Source organism: Macrobrachium nipponense, chromosome 39 (genome assembly GCF_015104395.2).
Source record: "Macrobrachium nipponense isolate FS-2020 chromosome 39, ASM1510439v2, whole genome shotgun sequence".
NCBI lineage: Eukaryota > Metazoa > Arthropoda > Malacostraca > Decapoda > Palaemonidae > Macrobrachium > Macrobrachium nipponense.
In genome coordinates, this window is record NC_061099.1 from 16,693,423 (window position 1) to 16,719,085 (window position 25,663).

General features: G+C 33.8%; 1 protein-coding gene across 1 annotated transcript in view; it reads left to right on the forward strand.

The window, feature by feature from the left end:
- LOC135209966 (probable G-protein coupled receptor B0563.6) overlaps positions 1-25,663 on the forward strand; it is a gene marked incomplete in the record, with an annotated part of 385,379 nt that overhangs the window by 341,821 nt on the left and 17,895 nt on the right. The window contains 2 exon segments of the mRNA XM_064242692.1: positions 8,607-8,739; positions 23,643-23,834. Coding sequence (XP_064098762.1) covers positions 8,607-8,739; positions 23,643-23,834 — 325 coding nt within the window.

Sequence of the window (25,663 nt, forward strand, 5' to 3'; positions counted from 1 at the left end):
TAAGGGGATGTTAGGTATTTTGATAATGATAATGAACACTTGCTGAAAATAAAAACCAAAGTGAGTCGATGATTCTGCTGCCGTAATTTCACAGTAAGTCATTCAGGTTAAATGCAATGATAGGAGAACAAGCACATATTTACATATGTATATATATATATATATATATATATATATATATATATATATATATATATATATATATACATACATACATACATACATACATACATATATTATCATTCATGAAGACGTTACCGTAATGATCCCTTTTATATTCATAATATGACAGTGGGATCCTTAATGAAGTCACTCTGGAGAAAACATCCAAAGCATTAGTAGCTTCTTACTTTTAAGCAGAAACCTCATCAGTAGAGAGTGGGGGGGGGGGGGGGTGGGAGGGCAAGATAAATTTGGTGATATGCAGACGTAGAATAAATATTAATGTGCCTGAAAGATGGATTACATTGTTTAGAAGTAGCTCTTTTAGGAGACTATACATGTTAAATCTGCCAAATATCAGGAGGCAGGAATTGGAGACAACCAAGAAATAGATAGCCAAATGGACTGGAAGACGTTTTGCAAATGAAGGACATTAATATCCAGGAAGCCGGACAGCCTGCGTGCACAATAGAGAGGGAATTGCCCAGTGTGTGAGGAGGGAGCTGGGGGTTGGGGGGTTGGGAGAGGGTTCAAGCACCCCGCTGATAAGCCTTTTGTGTCGACGTATGAAACGGTTGATGTCCTGGAGTATTAATGCATAGGGATGCATCCACGATTCAGTAGATGAAGTGTAAATGTGGCGTTGGCCATTGCGCTGCTATATCTCTCTGAAGCTGTCCTCCGTTAGTGGAAAGGACTTATATATATATATATATATATATATATATATATATATATATATATATATATATATTATATATATATATATATATATATATATATATATATATATATATATATATATATATATATATATATAGGGGTAAGGGTTTGAATGGAAACATCTGTTTCATATGGGCGTTTATTCAAAGCAACGTTTCAGGGACCAGCCCCATTTTCAAGCTGAAAATTACAATAATAAAATAAAATAGAAATAATTACTCAACTAAAAAAAACATACAATTACAGCAAATTAAAAGAACACCAACGAAACTCAAGTACCATTTCCAGTAGAGGAAGGAAGACGAGTGACTAAAAAACAAAAACAAAACACGAAGGCATCTCTGTTGTTTACGCCAGGTACAGAGGGGTGGAGGCAGTTTGGTTGTTCAGTTTCGGAACAATCGTTTTTATAAAGAGCGATTCGAAGACCGCTAGCTGCTGCGGAGAAGACGCCTAGGAAAGGATCTTAAAGTTTTTATATTCAATATTGACTCTGCATTTCTTTGTGTGGTAACGGATGCTGGAAAATTCAGGAGATGATAATTGACTCCAGTACGGAAACTAACCCCCCTATGGCAATCTATTCAGACCTTTAGAAGTCTTCTTGAGGCTCCGATAATTTTTCCTAGATCACATCTAGGACAAGTATACAAATAGGCAATATTAGATGTCATCAGAGGGTTTAACTTGTCTTTCCATTTGAAAATAGATCCAATTGTCAATGGGTTTGTTGGGATCAGCTGACATTTTATGGCCGGACAGTAAGTTCTAATAATCTGTTGCATTTTGGCATAGAATTTCGAAAATGCAACAGATTATTAGAACTTACTGTTTGGCCATAAAATGTCAGCTGATCCCAACAAACTCATTGACAATTGGATCTATTTTTAAATGTAAAGACAAGTTAAACCCTTTGATGACATCTAATATTGTCTGTTTGTATACTTGTCCTAGATGTGATCTAGGAAAATATATCGGAGCCTCAAGAAGACTTCTTAAGGTCCGAATAGATTGCCATAGTTGGGTGAGTTTCCGTCCTGGAGTCAAAACATCATCTCCTGAATTTTCCAGCATCCGTGACCACACAAAGAAATGCAAAGTGAATATTGATTATAAAAACTTTAAGACCCTTTCAAAAGCGTCTTCTCCGCAGCAGCTAGCGGTCTTCGAATCGCTCTTTATAAAGACGATTGTTCCGAAACTGAACAACCAAACCACCTCCACCCCTCTGTACTTGGAGAAAACACCAGAGATGCCTTCGTGTTTTGTTTCTGTTTTCGTTTTTTAGTCACTCGTCTTCCTTCCTCTACTGGAAATGGTACTTGAGTTTCGTTGGTGTTCTTTTAATAATCTTTATGTATTGTAATTGTATGTTTTTTAGATGAGTAATAATTTTAATTTTACTTTATAATTGTAATTTTCAGCTTGAAAATGGGGCTGGTCCCTGAAACGTTGCTTTGAATAAACGCCCATATGAAACAGATGTCTCCATTTAAACCCTTACCGCTATGTATCCCCTCCGGTTTATATATATATATATATATATATATATATATATATATATATATATATATATCTATATATATATATATAGTATGTGTGTGTATGTGTGTGTGTGTGTGAGTGTGTGTGTGTGAGTGTAATTGCAATAGCCCCAATGCCCTCTTAATAAGATTCGTAAAAGAGCGAATAGCGGTGTGTCTGAGACTTAGCAGTCTCTCTCTCTCTCTCTCTCTTTCGGCAGGCAAGTAAAGCAGAGACTTCGTCATTCTTCGTTCACATATCAGTAATATAGAAGGATGTCGGGAAACTCTTGGGTTTAGAAAAAATACGATATTCTCTGAAGTAGTTTTACATCTTGGGATAGACGTTCAAGGAAGTACGTTATTGTAAGAGAGTCAGAGGAGGAAGTGATGCAATGGTTTAGGATGTACATTCAAAGAGATAACAGAGTTAGGTTACAAACACACGCACTCCTCTTTTAGGTCCTGCTGATTCAACAATCTTATTTAGTTCTCGTGGAAGCCGAACCTAGTTCCTAGCTCAAGGAGGATGTTCGTTCGTGTGTTTGTTGTTATGATTATCTAGCATTCGCGCACAGTTCGAGAACTCTAATTTTGGGAGCTTTTTCCCGATCGACCTGTGACCTGGATCAGAGCTGTGCTTTTATTATAAGGAATGTATTACATTTCCCTTTTTTATGTAATTATCTATATATATATATATATATATATATATATATATATATATATATATATATTTGTGCGTGTGTGTGTGTGTACCTACGTGTATTTACATATATTTATGTAAATGTATAAATATTTTTATGAAGTAGCCTACGGGTACAGCTTCCCACCAGATGGCTGCTTTATCTGTTATTAATGATAAGCTGTCTGACCGGGTCTCATTCTCCTAGCATGGCCTTCCCTATACTGACCGTTCGTGATATCTCTTCTCACGTAGACGGCTTGTAGGGTTCGGGTCTCTCTCCCTAGGCATTCAGGCAGCGGCCTACGTTTGTTGATTTTGTTATGCTGTATTGCTGTATTGTTCATTTTTGTCTGCGATTACATCCAGGATCGGGAAGGGTCCCTGGACCCTCTTATAATCCCCGGGGAATCTAAGGCCACAGTTCTCATGAAGGGCATATTGTCGCGGTGAAGATGCCCTCAGTATACCTCTGGAATTTATACTAGGCCTAGGATGGGCGGTGAATCCCCCGCCCCTACCTCAACTTCTAGCATATACATGTTGGCGAATATGACTCCAAGGGGAGAGCTCATCACGATTCCATGTACCTGCTGAAAGAGGTCTCGATTATGCGACATAAATTGGTCCTTCTTTGTAAATATTTGAGCAGGGTGTCGTCGAAGGGTGTCCTCTGGGATGTATAAAGGAGTGCGTCCTTATGGGAGGTTCTTTCGAGGATTATCTCGGTTTTATCATCTACTGTTACATTTAGACGTCTGGCGATGGTGGTGTATAGCTGATGGCGTCGTCCTCATTATATAATTAAATTCCACCGCTGACAGAGACCACTGAAATAATCCAGAGGGAATCATACTTCTACCGTCTACCATCTACTGGTCTACAAAGGATGAAATTGACTAAGTGATGGTGTCGCCCTCATTACATAACATTCCATCGCTAATTTACGACACTAAAATCCAGAGGGAATCACACTGCTACAATCTTCAAAAAGCAGAATGGCAAGCGGTCAGTGTTCATCGTAAAAGACTTTATTTCTTTTTCAATGGAGACCATATGATCACCACCCAAAAACAAATGGCTCCTGAGACTAGTCCCAAGGAGTGGGAACCACGCCCATGCCTTCATCCCAACGCCCCTCCTCCACAGGTAGATGCAAACGACACTCCAGAAGACTCATTAAGAGCTCGCCGACGACCACCTTTCCTGACGGACGACCGAATCCAGAGTGAGAAGAGAGCGACCAATAGCGATACATCATGTGACGTCGTATTTCATTTTTACTTTCCTTAATATTCAAAATATTTAAAGGAAAGTGAATTGCCGCAGGGAGGAGAAACTGCTGTCGGCTGTAAATATTAAATGGGGGAAAAAATCTCATATCCTTTAATCGCTCCTGAGATATATATCTGAAGGAAAAAAATAAATGGAGATGTTCAGAGTAAAGATAAGACAATACTTATTAAAGAAAATGGTGTCATTGTCTCCATTTTAAATTGTTGAAGATATATATATATATATATATAATATATATATATTATATATATATATATATATATATATATATATATATATATATATATATATCACCTATATATATATATACAGAGAGAGAGAGAGAGAGAGAGAGAGAGAGAGAGAGAGAGAGAGGAATATGCAAATATTCAGGCACTAATGTAAATTTCAAAATGTGAGTTCGTTTGGTTTACGACCTGTACGAGCTATTTAGCAGTGCTATATTCCATAAAGCAACTATTCTTATGACCTATATCTCTATCCATATTTTCACATCTTACCTCCTTAGCAAGATATTCGATGTTATCTTGGATTTTATGTTTCTCTCTGCTTTGCCATCGTTAATTATGCTAAAAAATATCTGCGAGATCTCTACTCAAGTTTTCCATGATTATATCTCCATGGGAGCCAACGAATATCTGGTTCTCAGCGAAGTGTAGTACCAGTTATCTTGCAGCTGAATGAAGAGAATCAGTAGAAGAATAACTCTGACGAGGAATTATGCTCAAAATATAATTTTTGGAGTGGCAATGAAGTCAGTATTACCGGGTTTGATGGCTTTTAATGGGATATTCAGGCTTCCTTCTCCCTGGTTGTTCGTGTTGCTAGAATGTGCATTGATTGCCCTTTTTTTCATGTAGAGTTGGAATGTCTCTCACCGTGAACTTGATAGTTTCGGTTAAGACACTGGGCCCATTTTCAGCATCACAACCAACAAGTAGGATAACATTATCAGTGTTGTGCAAGTCACAAACTTAATCCCGCTTGATTACCACATCAAGTTTTGGTTACGTAATTTAAGTCAGCTGAATCGCCGCTGTACGAAATAATTTCTTCTGATATCAACAACGTTCGACATTTTTATTTTTAGACTATGAACTTTATTTATTAGCCAAAGCTTTCCGGAGCAAATCCCAACTGATCCTGACCTTTTCGGGTCGTCGCCAAAAACAAGAGAATAAACAATTTCTCGTATGAAAGAAATGTAGTGCTCTGCGTCATTTACTCAAAGTGGCTGCCCGAGTTCTTATCAAGAAAGGATGTGTTTAAATCTGTTAGTTCCTCCTGAAGCACCAAAGAAGGAAGAATGAGAGGTGTTATGACGTTAATATGGACCTCGTGAACTAATGTAAATGAAAGCCTTACAAAAACAACATAAACCTCTTTTTCCTCGTCCTCCGAAAACCTTTCCAAAATAGGCACACAGCTGAAAAGTTACGCTGTTAACAAAAGCATTGCTTCTTTAAACTTTTTAGATGTGTTCAGTTTTTCAGGTATAGTTCGTTTTATAAATACTGGGACGCTTTGGGATACCCTATGTTTTAAACAAGAAGCAAAAATTAACACTTTTTCAACGGAGCTAATAAGATTCTAAGATCTTTGTCCTCGATCAAATTTAGCTAAATGAAAATCAGTTCAAGTAGAGAGCGCGTGATGGAAGATGGATAATGACAAGTTAGAATAAATTCCTGTAATTTCCATAAAATAGACGAAATGTACAATGAATGATTAACAATTAATGGGAAATGAAACAATCAATGGGAAAAAACTAAGAAAATTCCAATGAACAAAAATGGGTCTAAAATATCACACAAATATGTCCATTTATAATGTGAAAGATGTCTTCGATGAGGGTCTTAGGAAATAATCAAGTATTTTGAATATAATATTACATTAATTCCCAACAATAAAGTCCTTTTAATCGTCTCATTTTAAATGATATTTTAAAACATATCCTTCATTTTGTACAATGAATGTCATTAGCTTAATCAGGGAAAACAATAATTTTTTTTTCATTGACAGAAATACAAATTAGATACCTTTTATTAATCCCTTGATTACTTTCCCATAAGATACAAATGTGTTTTTAAAAATTCCATCACAGAGAGAAGAAAATGACAGGTAATCCTACAGCCTTCCCGCATAAGCTATTCTCATTCTTGTCTTGCTTGAAACAGACTTTGCGTAATAAATGCCAATTTTGTTATACATACACTCGGGATGGTAGGAGTAAAATTGAGATGCGTGGTCTTTCTGTTGTCCAAGTGTATGTATATTATATATATATATATATGTGTGTGTGTGTGTGTGTGTGTGTGTGCGTGTTCATGTGTGTACATATATATATATATATATATATATATATATATATATATATATATATATATATATATATATATATATATATATATATGTCCTTAATTCCACGGTAGAAAGGTGAGTGAAAACTTAGAACAAATACTTTCGTAGTATATTCTACATTTTCAAGGTCACACTGAATATGATAGAGGTTGACAGACCTTTATATACAAAGACAGAAAGAGGGGGCGGGATAGCAGTTTGTTAATCTGGGTGGTGTGTTCTTTAAGCAGAAGAGACAAGGAGAGAGGATCAAGGGGCAATCCAGGATGGAGATTTAAATTCTTTTTTTTACTTGGCTTCAATTTCTTTTGCGGTGATCTTTGACCCTGCAGATTTTGGAGGAATTATTGCAGTTAATAGCATGGCCGGTCTTAAGCCGATAATCCGCAATGCCATTATTCGTCAAAGCCTCTCGATAAGGCTTATTTGTGCTGAGAGCTTCTCCCTTTTAGACCTTTGGATGTTTGCCCTACATAAATTTTATTACTTTCTTTACAAGGAATACTGTATACAATATTGTTTGAATTTGACAGGCTATTCTTAATTAATTTATTTCTCAAATTATTATTATATTGAAATACTAAGTTAATATCAATAGTTTTTAAAATGGGTACAGCAGGAATGAAATTAGGATACAGTGGTACACTGAATATTATTAAGTTCTTTGTTAACATTGGTCGTATTTTAATGTCATTTTTGCTTTATTATTACAAAGTCCCAAAAAATAAGGAGGGTAACATTGAATTTCCCATTTTATCAATAATTTCAAGCTCATCTTCCAAAATTTCAGGATTACAAATTCTAAATCTAAGATAAGTACTGGAAAATGTTGACACCTTAATTTGTTTAGCATGGTAAGAGTAAAAATGGATATATGGCAAATTATTCGTGGGTGTCCTGTATAATTTAAAACAAAAATAATAATTATGACATCCAAAAATGGTATACAGTTATTTTCTTCATATTCTATATGCCATATCAAGAGGCTTAACGAATAATGGATTGCTGATCATTTGCTTAAGGCAGGCCATGCTATTAACTGGGATAATTCCTCGATAATCTGCACTCCGCCCAGGCTAACAATCTGTAACCCCTCCCCCCTTTCTGTTTTTGTATATAAAGGTCTGTGAGCAAGAACCTGTGCTGGCATAAGGCCAGCTTAATCTCAAACAACATCTATTATATTCAGTGTGAACTTGAAAATGTAGAATATACTAAGAAAGTACTTGTTCCAAGTTCCCAGTTTTTCATTCATCTTTCTACCGTGGATTTAAGGATATTCCCAAGCACGTGTTCCTTCGTGCTACATTGGGTGTATCTATCTGTAATATATATATATATATATATATATATATATATATATATATATATATATACATATATCTCTATATATATAATATATATAATATATATAATATATATGCATATATATATATATATATACATACTATATATATATATATATATATATATACATATATATATATATATATATATATATATATGCATATATACATATATATACATATATATATGTACATATATATATACATATCTACATATACATATACATAGACATGTTTGTGTATATACATCTATATATATATATATATATATATATATATATATATATATATATATATATATATACGTATATATATATATATATATGTATTTGTATGTGTGTAATATATATATATATATATATATATGTGTGTATATATAAATAAAATATATATATATATATATCTATATATATATTTATATAGTATATATATATATATATCTTTCTCTCTAATATGGATTTCCTAATACTTTCCTTTTTGTTTTTCCACACGAGGTTATGCAAGCGGCCCTCTCTCTTCGCCCTTCTGTGTGCCATTCCCTTCACCTACAGAATCCTGGTGCACGACACAGGACTCTGGTATACCTACAGCAACGCCTTCTTCCACGCCCACGTCGTCCTGTACTTCGGGAATTCCTGTATTGGTAAGTCATATTCAATTGCTGTTTTCATATATACACAGTTGCTTTATTGTCGCTTAAGGAAGGATAATTCGATCTGCTATATTTAAAAGTATTCATTGGCTTATAGGAGAATACTCTGATTTGCTATATGTAAAAGGGATTTATTACAGTGTTTTTTGTTTGGTGTCTCTTTTTATTCGTCTTTTACTTTTTTTTTTTTTTGTGGCGGGGCGCTGGGTGGAGTCTTTAAGAACATACTGTAAGGTATTCATTTTAGTTTAATTAAGAACTGATTTTGTTGGGTAACTGAATAGTTAGCTATTTCTACCATTTAATTAACTACAACTTTTGTGAAATATTTTATTTAGAACTATTTTAGAAGTACATCATTAAAACTTTTTACAAGAGCTGTTGATAGAGAGAAAAAAATTTTCTTTTCTGCCATATCACTTTTTCTGTAGTTAGGAAAAAAACTGTCAACAACGTAGCCTCTTTTTTTATTATCTGTTCTTTCCTCGTCCTGACAAGCTCGTCAATCATTCTTAGAATCATCTATTCATGCGTTTTCATTAATCATAAAAGCAACGATTCATTTTTCCTTTTTAAAGATTTCTTCGATTTTATAAGTGAAATAGCTTCATAGAATTTCATTCTACTAATCATGGAAGTATCGTTTCATATTTATTACTTTTAATGGTTTCTTCTATTTAATATGGGAAATATCTTCCGAAGAATATCTTCATCAAGTTTTATTCTACTCATGAAAGGCACGCATCGTTTAATATTATTTATTTACTTTTTCAGTTTAATATAAGGGATAACTTTGTAAAATGTCATTCTCATAGTTATCAACGAATTTATTTAAAATTGAATAAAATGGACTAAAAGAAGACAAGAAAAATTTTGCCTGTCCTTTTCCTTAAGTTAAACCATCGTACTCTGTTAACTGTTTCCTCTTTCCTTTTTCTTCTTCCGTAAATACCTCTTCCCCCTGACGTTTAACCCTGCGACTTTTTTCCATATTCTCTCTCTCTCTCTCTCTCTCTCTCTCTCTCTCTCTCTCTCTCTCTCTGTTGTGGGTTTCCACTTACGCTGTTTCCATGGGCTTGGAATGATACAGTATCCAGACAGAGGGTGGCGCGTGAGTCTTTCTTTGGTCAAGAGATTTCTTGCTATCTACAGTGCCGCTTCTCTCTCTCTCTCTCTCTCTCTCTCTCTCTCTCTCTCTCTCTCTTATCTAGTTATCTATAGAATATTTTCTGTTTACCTTCTCTCTGTCTTTCTCTCAATAATTCTTACTATCGGAGGTCACACAGAATATTGTTTATTCAGCTCTCTCTCTCTCTCTCTCTCTCTCTCTCTCTCTCTCTCTCTCCGTCTATATCGACAACTATGTAATCGATTCCTCGATAACTGATTTGGGTCTTTTCTCTCCTTGTTTCAACATTTCCTATTGTCCCATAAAACCGTCAAGTTTACAACTAACACAGTTCGCATTTATGAGGAAGCAAAATATAATTTTCCTTCTGTTTACCTGACTTATCACCCTATTTTCCGTTCAGCAGCTCTCTCTCTCTCTCTCTCTCTCTCTCTCTCTCTCTCTCTCTCTCTCTCTCTCTCTCTCACATTTTACTTCAGGTACTTATTAAAAATAGTTCTGCATCATCTGTCATCTGAGAGCAGGAATAATCTTCCCGGTATTCAAACAGTTTTCAGGTCAACATTTTAAGGCTTTTATTAAAAGGCACAATAAGCTGTTGGTGGTATAATACCTTGAGTTGAGTTTTCACTAAGACTTTTAAGTAAAGTCACACTGGGATATTGATGTTACCTAGTATTTAGATTTTCTTCAGGTTTTTATTCAAAGTCCCAATAAACTATTGTTGGTAAGTAGGTATGGGTGTTACTTAGTATTTAGTTTTTCTTAAGGTTTTTTATTAAAAGTCACAATACGCTGTTGGTGTTAACTTGTGTTGAGTTTTTCATTTACGTTTTGTTCAGGGATTCGGTATTAAAGATATTGGGAGGTGCGTTTGCTGCTATAGAATAAATAATATCAATATGTCTATCATGTGGCGCGCGTTCGCTGCTACAGAATAAATAATATCAATTTGTTTATAATGTGTCGCTAGTTGTAGTAACCATAAATATTAATCAATTTGTTTATTTCTCAAAGGATATGATATGGATATATGAAAATCGGACTATTGGCTTTAAGAAATGTAATATATAAAAATGCATTGGATAACCGGAAATAAGATTTAACCAATTACAAATTCATATATGCTATAAGTATACTAAAAATGGGAAAAAAGATCTAGCCTAGAGACATAAAAGAGGAAAAAAGAAAGACGAAAAGAAATTGTGTCGTATTGTAATATTACTTTTCAGTCACCTCTGTTAAAGTTCATCCTGAAATTATGTGCCTTAACCAAGGCATTTAATTAAAATCTATAAACATTCTGTGTTTGTGCGTCCCATGATGTAAACCCTTTGCTCAATCAATATTTCTTCCGGGTGACTGAATAATTAATGCCCCTTCTGAACTGGAGCATTTAATTTTCATGGGATACACAATGTTTGCTGCAACGCTTCCATTCATCTTTTATATTGGTTCGAAGAGATGCTTTAATAAAGAGTGCTTAATGGTTTTTGAGTGATTGCTCTAAAATAAATGCATGATTTTTCATCGATTTACTGTTAATATATCAATTTATTACTAGCTCTCGTGAAAGCGCTGATTGAATACACAAAAACTTCATTACCAGTACATAATCTATTTGTTAATAACGCCTAACTCAATATGTCAAAAGCTGTTACTTGAGGCAAGGAACAATGAAGTAAGATTATGAGGGATAAATTAAGATCTTTTGAATTTCTTTATTTCAGAGATTTTCAAAGACCGTATATAGTTTTAGTCCCATTTTTTTTTCAACAGATTTTGCATAGGCTTTGTTGCAATAAGCAAAAATCCGAAACTTTCTATTTCCTACAGTATATAAATTAAGAATTTCATCCGTATCTTGTTCTTGGTTCAAATAAACTTTTACTGAAATATAATCTGACCCATAGCTCACTTGCCTAGCAATACAGTAAGAATCAATTTATAATAGTTCCAGACATCTTTTGGAAAGATTTACAAAAGGAATAAAAATAAGAAAAATCTAGTTATTAGTGAAGAGGCAACTTTCATATTAACTCCTCTATCAAAAACACACACGCACATGTATATATATATATATATATATATATATATATATATATATATATACTATATATATATATATACATACATACATACTTTCGCTTTCAAGAACTATCAAAGAAGCAAAATACGGCACGCTGGAAAATTCACGAATTTCAGGAGCTCATTGCATGTTCCAAAGGGACTCCCGAGTCGATATAAATTTCTTTTAGCCTGATATAAAAGGGATATAAATTACGATAACACTATCTCCTCGTCTGGGCCGGAAGCCTCACCAACAGACGTTTCTCCTTGCGAGTGTCCGAGTGGGTTAAGTCGGTTTTTTATGTGTCTGTGTATGTATACTGTATGTTCGTGAAGAAGGGCAAGCAGTAGTAGTTAAATGTACTTTATTATTATTATTATTATTACTATTATTATTATTATTATTATTATTATTATTATTATTATTATTATTATTATTATTATTATTATTATTATTATTATTGCCGCGTCTGTCTCTCCATGTGTACTGAATGTGCTTTTAGTTAAATGTATATTATTATTATTATTATATTATTATTATTATTATTATTATTATTATTATTATTATTATTATTTATTATTTATTTTTTTATTCAGATGAACCCTATTCATATGGAACAAAAACTGCAGATGCCACCGACTTAAAATGCCAGCTTCCAAAAAAATACACTGTGTTTAAAAAATACATTATTATTATTATTATTATTATTATATTATTATATTATTATTATTATTATTATTATTATTATTATTATTATTATTATTTTATTATTATTATTACTTATTATTATTATTATTATTATTATTATTATTATTATTATTATTATTCAAAAGATGAACCCTATTCATATGGAACAAGCCCGCAGGGGTCACTGACTTGAAATCCAAGCTTCCAAATAACATGGTGTTCATTAGGAAGAAGTAACAGAAGGTAATGAAAAATATAGACAAAGCAAGGTATGATCCGACCTCCAGCTTACTCGGGACGCGTGCAAGATTTCCCCCTCACGCACAAGTGATAACCAATACATTTTCCAGCTTTTAACGTAAATTAAAACGGGCTCAAAACTACGGTCAAATAGAGCCTTGTTTCATCAACGCTATATTTTATAAGAAAAATAATTTTCTGTACTGTTTCACATGCACATTATTAATTTTTTGCATTATTAATTCTAATAAATATATAATAAATATCCTATCCTAAAATTCCTGTATCTTTAACTCAACGCGAAACATCTTTTTCAGACCTTTTCAGACTCTTCCATAGACCTATTCTAAACCCCCTTCCCCCAGCAAGAACAGCAGCAACAACAACAAAGTAGTTTGTAAGCTTACTCCCTCAGTAAGTGAAAAGCGAAATATAGAATAAAATTATAAATAAAAATAAGTAAAGTATTAAAATACAAGAATTGCATTATGGTAGTAATGCATTCACGTTTGCTTGACACCCTACTCGGATACACATGAATGAAACCACTAACTAATGAGGCAATAACTGCCATTGTATGAAGAGAAAAGTACTGGGGGAAAAATGGATTTGAATATATGTGATACAAAAGTAATATGGAATATAATTTCCTGTCAAGTAATTGTTTTTATTGAAAGTGAGAATTTGGCTTTTTCCGTCGTTGCGATGCAGTATTATAAGAGGTGCTGTTAGGGAAAATTCAAATGAAAATGTTTATTGCTTATCTGTCTATTTTCCATTATCTGTAATTATATATACTGCTGTTCATCATTTTGTGAGACAACAAACAAGGGCTGTCAAAGAGCGAAAAAGGTTTCTTTCCACACAAGTTACAAATAGCGGAAACCTGTCTTGATTACTTCCCTAAGAAGAAGTTAGAACAATTTCACGTGTTAACTCTCGTATTCATTCTTGTGTATGTTTCTTGTTTTTTTCTTCGTGTGCATGTTACTTAACCAGCAACGTGAAACCGGTGTGTTGTTCTCTCGTATTTTTTAAAAGCATTGTAATATGTAAGTATTAGTCTCCACAAAGTTTTTGATATTCTTTAGCTATATTTAAAATCAAGCCAACACAGAAAAAAGAATTGGAGGTCATGTATTCTGTCGTGCATTTAATTTTTCTTTTTTATTGTTATTGTAGTCTTATCTGTCCGTCTTTTGCCGAATTCCTCAATGAATTACTGAGGAATTTCAATAAGCGTTTTGGGCGATGGTCTGTGGGGCTTGGAAGCGTTGCTAAACTTCTGAAGTAGATACAAGTCCGAACATTGAATTATAAAGGAGATTGCCGTAAACAAAGCAAAAAATCCGTGCTTATGTGTGTGTCTGTGTTTTTTTTAATCTTAATTACCGTAGGTTTGTCTGTCTATTGCTGAATATTTCTAAAAGAAAGTTATAGATAAATTTCCATAATTTTTGGGCTGACAATGTTGATAACCTTCAGAAGTAGATCCAGGTCAGACGCAAGTTCTCGTTAGGGTGGGTAGGGTCAAGAAAGAAGAATCATTTAAGATATGGCGTCCCGCTTTTTCGGGTAAGGACCGGTACTCGGTTACAGTTCGGGAATATGCGGTCAGGCTATAAAATTGCAAAGAAGCTGACTGCCGTATGGTAATTATTGAGTTAAAGGGAACGTGGTGTTGAAAAAAAAAAATAAAAGGAAAAAAATATTCCAAATGAGAAGCTGTAGAGGAGGGAGTTATAATTCAATGGAAAATAAATTTCTTCGTGATGCGAATTTGAATAGGAGAAATAAATCTTGGATTAATGTAAGCTTCCTACGAATAAACCTTTAAAATAGTTTATTTTCACTGAGATAAACTGTTTTCAAATATTTGTAGCTATTAGATTCTGATTATTTGAATTATCATGATTGATAAACGTTTGGCAATGGTATTAAGCAGATTTGTCTAATTAATTAGTCATTATGACGAGATTAAAAATCTATTAATTTGTAATATAAAAAACTTTTAGTTTGTTCATATTTTATTAACGGCCATGCATAGATGCACACGTATATATATATATATATATATATATATATATATATATATATATATATATATATATATATGTATGTATACATATGTGTGTGTGTGCGTGTGTGTGTGTGTGTGTGCATAGATATAATAACAAGATTATAAAATCTCGTTCTCATATTTTAAAAGGTAGCGATGGACCAAAGCGGTAGGCAACTGATAACATCCCCTCCTCTCTCTCTCTCTCTCTCTCTCTCTCTCTCTCTCTCGGCACACCTCCCCCTTAGGCCATCAAATCAGACACGGAACTTACAAAAATAACATTTATTTAAGAACAAAGCATTAGCTAAATAAACCCAGGTTCTTAACAAAAAGATTAGATAAAAGATTGAACTCAGATAACCCCACTTCATATTTCTACTCCAAAATAACCAAAATCGTTTTAGTCATGAAACTGGAAAAGTCACAACAGTCTCTACAGTAACACCATGACACATTATTTAAGTCAGTTCCCCTTTCTCCAGGTCAATCCCCCGTCCTCCAGAATCGCCCATTCAACACAGTATGCACTATCACTTCTCTAAAAACACTTTTGCAGGAGCCATCTTAGCTTCTCGCCTCTTTTGCACAGATCTATCCCTCATAGTAATACTACATCTCATTGTGTAGGAAAAAGGCTCGCACGTATGCACGAACTCACAATACTGTCCACACCCAAGAACTGCCTGTATCCAGTTTCAAAGGCACTTCTGTGACTCGCCCGTGCATAGCGACAGGACATCGCACTGAACTGCTAAGACAGCAACTTTGATAACAGCCACCCCAAAAAGACATGTCAGCATTCCCAAGGCTTGTCACTCGGACACTGTCTCTAAGGAAGTTAGATGATGATTCTCCACATTCTAAGAAATGTCACAGCATCTCATATTACAATGATATTTAAAACATATCATAGCCCTCTTTTATGTAACAGCAGCTCGGCCACCTGGAATTGCTAGCACCTGCCTAGCCATAGCACACACAAAACAGCTCATATATAAAAAAACACATTTGCCGACTCATAAAACACTATGATAACTGCACGTCTTTAGCAGTAAAAAGTCTATCACACATTATTATCTCAACAGCTTGCATATGGACTATAATAACAACTGATTGTAGAAAAACATTTCTTCATCTTGAAATTTCTCACGCTCCCGTGTATGTGATTGGTCTGCAGCTGCACAGACACATGAAACACGCTGTAGAAAGGCAAAACGTCTCCCCGTGGAAGACAACTGACGATTTCCGTAGTCCAAAAGCGCAGTAAAACTCCGTAGACTCATGGAAACTCTCGCATGTGGGAACATCAGAAGCATACATCTCTACAGTAGTTGATGGACGTGTTGCTGAAGGCGTAGGGGAACGATGTTTATGGTGTTCAGTATATCAGTCATGTCATCGGTCAATTAAATAAGAATTTATATTTAAAACATATCATAGCCCTCTTTTATGTAACACACACACACACACACACATATATATATATATATATATATATATATATATATATATATATATATATATATATATATATAGTGAAAATTGAAGGCGGTTCTATCAACCAGTAGACATCATCGATACAAGGTGAAGGACAATCCTTTATCTTATTATATGTACTTTTATTGTCGCGACGTTTCAAGACATAAAAGTCCCATTATCAAGCTAAAAGAGAGATAAAAACAAAGTTAAAATCACAAACTCGGAATATATACATATTAAAAGCTTAAAAAGTTAACAAATATAAAAAGCAAGTACAAGAGTAGGGAGGAGTCAATGATGGATAAATTACCTGTTTGTCTAACGGTTTTTTTTATTTTTAAACATAACAGGTAATTTATCCATCATTGATCGCATTGTTTTTAAATATCTGTTTAATAAATGTATTGCTGATTATGTATTAATGGTCCGATGTACTCACGAGAGAAAACTGAGAAAACTGGGTGTATTTATTCCTTCTTTTTCGAACAATAATAAAACTGTATTTAATATGTCAAATTACAAATTATCTAAAAGAGAAGAGTTTCTGCTTTCTTTGGGACTGGAATTTTGCCTACCTTGTTTTAAACCATCATATAACCAATTCTTTGGATCTATGGAATCATTATTTGCTAGACTTCTTAACCTCCGCCTCGATGTAGATGTACCTAAAATTCGATCACAACTACAAGGTATAGCTCAGAAAACTTTTAACAGTTTAACTGCTCGTTGGACTCCATTCTTTTCTAAGAACGACCTGAATATTCTTAAAGAACTTGGGAAACGAAAAGACCTAACAATAACAAAACCTGACAAAGGAAAAGGTACTGTAATACTGAATAAATACGAATACATACAAAAGATGGAAAATATCTTAAATGATGAATCTAAATTCAAAAAGACAGGAGAACCACAATATTCTGCTATCTTTAAGATAGAAGATCGAATCAACCGTTTTTTGAAATACCTTAAAGACTCGAAAATCATTAGTGAAAATACTTATACTTTATTATATAGCACAGGTGCCTCTTATGGGGTGATGTATGGGTTACCTAAAATCCATAAAGAAGGTATACCAATGAGGCCTATTCTCACCTCCTATACCACTTCTAATTACAAAATTGCCAAATTTCTTGTGCCTCTCCTAGCGCCTTTAACTACCAATATCTATAGTTGTAAGAATTCAGAACATTTTAAAGAAAAAATCTTACCCCAGGATTCAGACTTATTTATGGTTAGCATGGATGTGGAGTCTCTTTTTACTAATGTACCGGTAGAAGAAACCATTGATATTATTGTTAGCCGTATTTTTACTGACCCAGATGCCACTTTTAATAATTTTAACCTTACGGATTTTAGAAAATGCTCGAGCTCGCTGTGCAGGACACAGCCTTTGTTTTTAACGGCAAAGCCTACATTCAGGTTGATGGTATGGCGATGGGATCCCCTTTGGGTCCCACCTTTGCAAACATTTTTATGTGCTCCCTGGAGGAACGCATACTGGACAACTGTCCTTTGGCCTACCACCCATTATTTTATAATAGGTATGTGGATGATACCTTCTTATTGTTCAGAGATAAAGATCAGGCTGACAAATTTCTTCATTATGCAAATGAAATACATCCTAACATTAATTTCACAATTGAATATGAAAAGGAAAATAAACTGTCATTTTTAGACGTAACCGTTTTTAGATATGATGATAATTTTAACACCACGGTTTTTAGAAAGGAAACGTTTACCGGCCTGGGATCAAATTTTTATTGAGCAACTGTTTTTATAATTTTAAACTAAACTCCATGTCTACCCTCTTTCACAGGGCTTTCAACATAACGTCTAACTGGAATCATTTTCACAATGAAATAACCTATCTCCACCAATTTTTCACTGACAATTGTTTTCCATCGAAACTTTTTTATAAACACCTGTACAAATTTTTTAACAATATCTTCCATCCTAAAATTAAAATACCAACAGTGCAAAATTACGATTGTTTGCAAGTGTCCCATTTATTCATAACAAAAATTTCTACCATGAATTGGAACTATTAATAGAAAGTTTTTTTCCTGCAATCGAATTAAAACTAATACCTTGCAACCCAATGAATATCAGATCTCTGTTTAAACACAAGGAGAAACTCAGTCCACTGATGACCTCAGGAGTCGTCTTATTCTATTTAAATTGCCCTAGATGTAATCTAGGGAAGTACGTCGGCTCCACACGGAGGTTACTCAAAGTGAGATTAGACTCTCATCGCGGCGTTAGTTATAGAACAGGTGTCAAATTAACTAATCCTGAGTTTTCATGTATACGCGAACACACAAAGAAATGTAAACATGACATGAATTACAAAGATTTTAAAATTATAGCCCAATCCCCTAACGAACAGCATTTAGCTATTTTAGAAATCACTTTTCATTAAACAACTCGTTCCGCAGTTAAACACCCAGTCTTCCTCAACACCTCTGTATCTCTCGTGAGTTCAAGTCGAAACTGACCCGGCCTGAATTGTCACTCGGTCTGTGCTTTCAGCACCTTATGGTATTGACTCCTCCCTACTCTTGTACTTGCTTTTTATATTTGTTAACTTTTTAAGCTTTTAATATGTATATATTCCGAGTTTGTGATTTTAACTTTTGTTTTATCTCTCTTTTAGCTTGATAATGGGACTTTTATGTCTTGAAACGTCGCGACAATAAAAGTACATATAATGGGAATAAAGGATTGTCCTTCACCTTGTATCGACTGATATATATATATATATATATATACATATATATATATATATATATATATATATATATATCAGTTGTATTCCACATAGGAAAGTGAAAGTGGTATGTCTCAGAAAATGCCCAACAGTTTCGTCCTCCAATGGACCTCTTCTTGGAGCGTGTATTAAGTAAAGAGGACGAAATTGTTGGGCATTTTCTGAGACATACCATTTTAATTTTCCTATGTGGAATACAACTGAATTACTATATAATCGTGCCTAAGAAGATTACCAGTACTACTATATATATATATATATATATATATATATATATATATATATATAATAATATATATATAATATATGTGTGTGTGTGTGTGTGTGTATGTATATGTGTATTTGTAAAAATGTATGTTATTTATTTAATGTATAAGGATAAAAACTGACACACGTGCATAGAGAAGGAACCAGTCGTTTGATGTATAATGACTCAAGTGTCGTTAAGTAATTGTTGGGAGTGCTGTCAATGATTGAGAAATGTGTTTTATCAATATTAATTTTACATATTTTGGCGTGGTTGCGGATATTGGATAATTCTGGGTTTGTTATCCTTTGTCCTGTTCTGTAGCTAACACCTAAGTGACTGGAATATCTCACTTTTAGTAACCGTTTGGTCGATCCGACGTAAATACCAGGACAACCCGGACAATTAAATTTATAAATGACGTCGGATCCGACGTCATTTATAAATTTAATTGTCTATATATAATTAAGTGATAAACAGTTCAAGTTAATGTAGCAAATCGTCCCTGTTCTAAGGGCAGAGATCTGAGGTCCACATCAGGCTTCTTCGTCCCTTCTACACCTTGGCATCTATTGGACAGCGGTCTTAGCTGGCAAGAGGCCGACTTAACGAAACATCAAACTATCCGTCAGATGCAATATGTACAAAAAGCACTCGTAACATCCTCATTGCAGGTTCAAATTAAGCTTTTTTATATGTTTTCTTTTTAATCATTTTAGAAACCAGTAAATAATAAAAAAATGTCAAAAGATTGAATATGAAATCCTGAGCATCCATTGGGGCAATGGTCCTTGCTGGCAGAAGACCGATATGATTAAACCACATAACCAACCAACGCTAGTAACATGGGTGAAAAGTACTCGCTATTCACTCTGTACGTTCAAATTACGTTTTATCTTTAATTAGCTTTCTTTTTAATACTTAAGAAACCAATAGATAATAATGAAGTAAAATATTCAAAATAAGATTCTTAGCATCCACTGGGTAATGCTTCTCGCTGGCATGAACGCAAGTTTAATGTACAAAACTACTCCTAACTTACTCTTTGCATTTTCAAATTAATTTTCCTTCTCAATAAGTTTTCTTTTTTTATAATGTTGGAAACCATTAAATAGTAAAGAGACGAAAGGTTGAAAATAAAAGCCTAAAAGAACACCCACCTGTCAGGACACTCCCACACACACCTGTCAACTTTATCAGGTAAAGGTCAGACCCATAGAACGAAAGGTTATCGTCACTCTGGCACTCTGTGTGGGAATTTCCTTTATGTTTCGTCATTTCTTTGAGGCTAAAGAAGCTTCCATTTATTGTGGTTGTTCTTTATTTTCCTTTGAGAACTGTCTTAGTTTTGTTAGATATTTCAAATGATTTATATATATATATATATATATATATATATATATATATATATATATATATATATATATTTGATTTGCGGAACAAACGCTGTAATTAAACAGAAATTGTCAGTATCAGCAATATCACTAATGAGGTAAAATGCAATGATCTTACAAAACAAAACAAAACCAGGACGTGAATTTTCAGATGAAAAACATTAAGGTTAATAAAAAGGCAGTTTCTCCGGAATTAAGTGCTGTATAAGGAAATTAATAGACATATATAGCAAAAAATGGAAAATTACGGATTAGACCATTTGTTAATGAATTGATTTTATTTAAAAGAAAAAGAAAAATGTGTTGTGATTACACTATAATGATTTGGAATCTCCTGTAAAGTGTCTTGTTTCTGTAGCCAGCGTGAATGAAAATATTCAGATGAATGCTTCATCCGATATATTTACTTGCCTTCAAATGCATTACGCATAATATTTATTTATCGGAGAGAGAGAGAGAGAGAGAGAGAGAGAGAGAGAGAGAGAGAGAGAGAGAGAGAGATGAATAAACAATATTCAGTATAACACACCCATAGAGAGAGAGAGAGAGAGAGAGAGAGAGAGAGAGAGAGAGAAATATTCAGTATAACACCACATTAGCTAAGGTATGAGAGAGAGAGAGAGAGAGAAGAGAGAGAGAGAGAGAGAGAGAGAGAGAGAGAGAGAGGCAAACACGTCACAGATTTGATATTATCAATGTTTGTGATGCGTATTATATATGTCAATGTAACTGACAATTAAATAGAAAACGAATATATGAGATTCATCTGATTTGAACTCATTCGTAAGAGGCTTAGAATCACGTGGACATTTAACTTTAATATAAATGTAAGATGCTTAATTTTTTATTCCTTATTTTAAAACTCTTGACAAGAGTCAGGCAGAGAGGCTACAGGTGATTTATGAGCCAAAATTACTATGAAATTAGAACGGAATTTCCAGGAATTTCCAGACAATACCCAAAAGATGCGATGGATGGCGAACAAAACAAATAATGATAAAATAACACCGCTAACAAAAATGGTGAAGTTACAAAATTATTTATACTAAAAGGAAGTTTGCCTTTTAGTCATTCTTCCTTTTATGTTTGCAAAAGTCATGGAGTCTCAGTTATAACAATTTGTACTTTTTTTCTTTTATAGGTGACAGAATTAATTTATACCGCTCTCAAGCGATACGTGATTTCACGTACGTCTCCCAGGGTTAAAATACTTATACATACACTAACCAACGAACAAACACACTCGCACACACACACACATATATACCTCTATATATATATATATATATATATATATATATATATATATATATATATATATATATATATATATATATATATATATATATGCGCTTTAACTCCATTACAACTAAACTAAACTTTGACCGAAATACCCTGACATATCAGATACCCGGTCTCTGTGTGACATTACACACCTCTCATTTTTCTCATCAAGATGCATATTCTCAGCCTCTCCCCTTCCAGTCTCATTCAAATCATTTCGATGGGTGAAACATATCACGGTAACGAACGTGTCTAATCCAGCTTTTGGACAGTTTCCTCTTCCCTTTATTATATATGGTGACAAAGGCGACAAACAAACAAACTATGACACGCGAGTATTGGCATATAGTCAAGGTGAAGAGGGCTGCTTCGACAAAACTATTTACTAGTAAAGTCATTAGGTAACGAAATGGGAATTCCTATTATTCTATAACATCGTGATAACATACCTTCTCTGTTCCCTTTTTAAATTCTGTGATAAATAAACAAAATGAACCCACGTGCGTATCTATATATATATATATATATATATATATATATATATATATATATATATATATTATATATATATATATATATATATGAAAATGGCTGTTTTGTCAAAAAATTTCTGGTGGAGTCAGTAGGTAACGAAATGAAATTTTTGATAACGTGTGATGACATATTTAATTTTCTCTTTCAATGCTGTGACAAATAAACAAAACGAAATCACGTGTATTGCGACATTGAAAAAATGTTTCTAGTGGAGTTATTAGATAACGAAATGGAATTTCTTGTGATTTGATAACGTGATGACATGTTTGTCCTATATTTTCTGCCAATAACAAATGAAGAAAATGAAGACACACGGTTATTGTGACATCTTGTAAAAATGAAAAAGGGTGCTTTGTAAAAAAAAAAATGTTGTTGTCATTAAGTAAAGAAATGAAACTTCCTATTGTACTGATAAGACGATATCATATTTTTCCTTATTATCTTCATCAATATCTGACAACTCCCTTATTATCTTCATCAATACGTGACATCTTCCTTATTATCTTCAACAAGACGTGACAGCTTCCTTATTATCTTCATCAATACGGTGACAAATAAACAAACTGAGCCAAGTGTGCATTGCCATATGAGAATAGTTGTTTTGTCTATTTTTTTCTAGAATATAATTTTAGTTTGAGAACATGGTAACATGCCTTTTTTTTTCTTCATTAATGCGATGACAAAGAACCAAAATGAAGCCTTGTATATATTGACATCTTGTAAAGATTAAGAAGGCTGGTCCGTCAAAAATTCATTGGGCATAGGAATACAATTTCTTATTATTCTCACAACACTATAATATATCTTATTTTCTTCTTCAGTACGGTAACAAATAAACAAAATGAAGCCATGTACATAACTCCATATATTCCCATAATAAAGATGTAAAAGGCTGCTTTGTCGAAAGCTTTTTCTTAGCAGAGTCATTAGGCAACGAAAGGAAATTCCGTATGATTTGCACAACAGAGTAACTTACCTTCCCTAATTTCTTCCTCAACAGGAACCGGGGTCGTGATGCTGCTGGCTCTGACGATCGAGAGATTCATCAGCGTCTGTTACCCAGCACAGGCTCGAAATTACTGCGGCAGAACCAGAGCCTTCATCACGGTGTTCGTCATTCCTATAACCACTTTCATCTTGTATTGTCCTTACTTGTTCCTCTATAATGTCGCCATATGCTTCAACGACAGAGGTAAGTTTTGAGTATGTGTGTGTGTGCGCGCGCTTGTGTGAGAGAGAGAGAGAGAGAGAGAGAGAGAGAGAGAGTTCCAAGGAGTTACAAGGATTAGGATGTCTCAGACTTGTTAGTCCATCTAAGGAGACATCGTGTGCTCACTCATCTCTAGGATCAGGTTTTACTGTTCATTTACAATCTCCTAATGATTTTGTCTAGCTTTCTTTTAGATTCTTCCACACTTGCTGTTTACAACTTCTGGTGGCAGTTTATTCCATATGTCGCATACCTTGTAGGTAAAGAAGTTCCCACAATGAGATGTGGTGTATCTCTTCAGTTCTAGTTTCCATCCGTTATTTCTTGTCTGGTTTTCGTATAATGTGAAAAGGTTACTGCCTACTTTTGTTATTCCTTTCAATATTTTGAATGATTCTTGTTTCTAAGTCATACATGTTCCGACTCTCTAGTCTATTTATGTCCTTGGTAATAATGACCAAAACTCTACTGCATATGTGTAGAGCTACAACACAATTTCCTTGTTTCTGTATTTGAATTGCCTCTTTATGTATCCCACTAGTTTCTGTGACTTCTGTTCAGATTTTATGCATTGCTTTGTGGATTTTACGTTCATGGTAATATTGGTTCCAAGGTCCTCTTCTTGTTCTACTCTATTTATGTCATTCCCAAGCAGCATGTAGTTGGCATGAGGGTTGTTTGTTCCTATTTGTAACACTTTACATTTATCCATGTTGAAAGGCATTTGCCATCTTTTTTATCACTTTCCCATTTTTCTTAGATAATTTCTTAAACTTTCCACTGTATGTGGGTCTGCTGCATTTACACCTAATTTGGTGTCATTTGCAAATTTGGCTATGCGTTAGTCAAGCCCACATCAATGTCGTTAAAATAAAAAAAAACAAGAGCGGGCCAAGAACAAAACCCTGAGGAACTCCGCTTGTCACATCTTCCCATTCTGATTTTTCACCATCTGCCATGGACAGAACCCTGGGGAACTCCGCTTGTCACATCTGCCTATTCTGATTTTTCACTCTGTTTTCTATTAGTTAGTCAGTTTTCGATCCAGTCCGATGTTTCTCCGACAATTCCTAAAGCTCTAATTTTTGTCATGAGTTTCTTGTGTGGGACTTTGTCAAGGCTCTTTTGGAAATCACAGATTATATCTATTGCTTTACTACTGTCGTAAATACCGTCTATGTTATGCAAAAACTCCAATAGGTTTGAGAGAGAGAGAGAGAGAGAGAGAGAGAGAGAGAATAATTGAAATAGAAACCAAGCTCAGGCACGACCTAACAATTAGCCATCTTGTATCTAATAATGTCCGTGAAAAGTTATCCCCAATAGAAGCCACTGCCCCACCCACACCCCCACCCGCAATCGTCATTCAAACCAAAGCAAATATCGAAACAATATGAAATGTTAGCAACAGTAAACAGCATGAATGTCCGTTCGTGAATGTATGTCAGTAAACGGCCAATTTATCGGACGAGTATCAAATCACTTGGCAAGCATTTTAACAGAAAAGCAACAGGAATAGGTATCTGATAAATGAACTATGAGTGGAGATTGTTCCTTTTTTGCTTCAGCTGAGGGATTATATGTCCGTTAGGTCTACTTAAAAGACCTGCTACAATATTGTTTCTTATAATATATATATTATATATATATATATATATTAATATATATATATAGATATATATATATATATATATATATTAATATATATATATATATATATATATATACAAAGGTGATGCCATGGAGCAAAATGGAAAGATATTATATATATATATATATATATATATATATATATATATATATATATATAT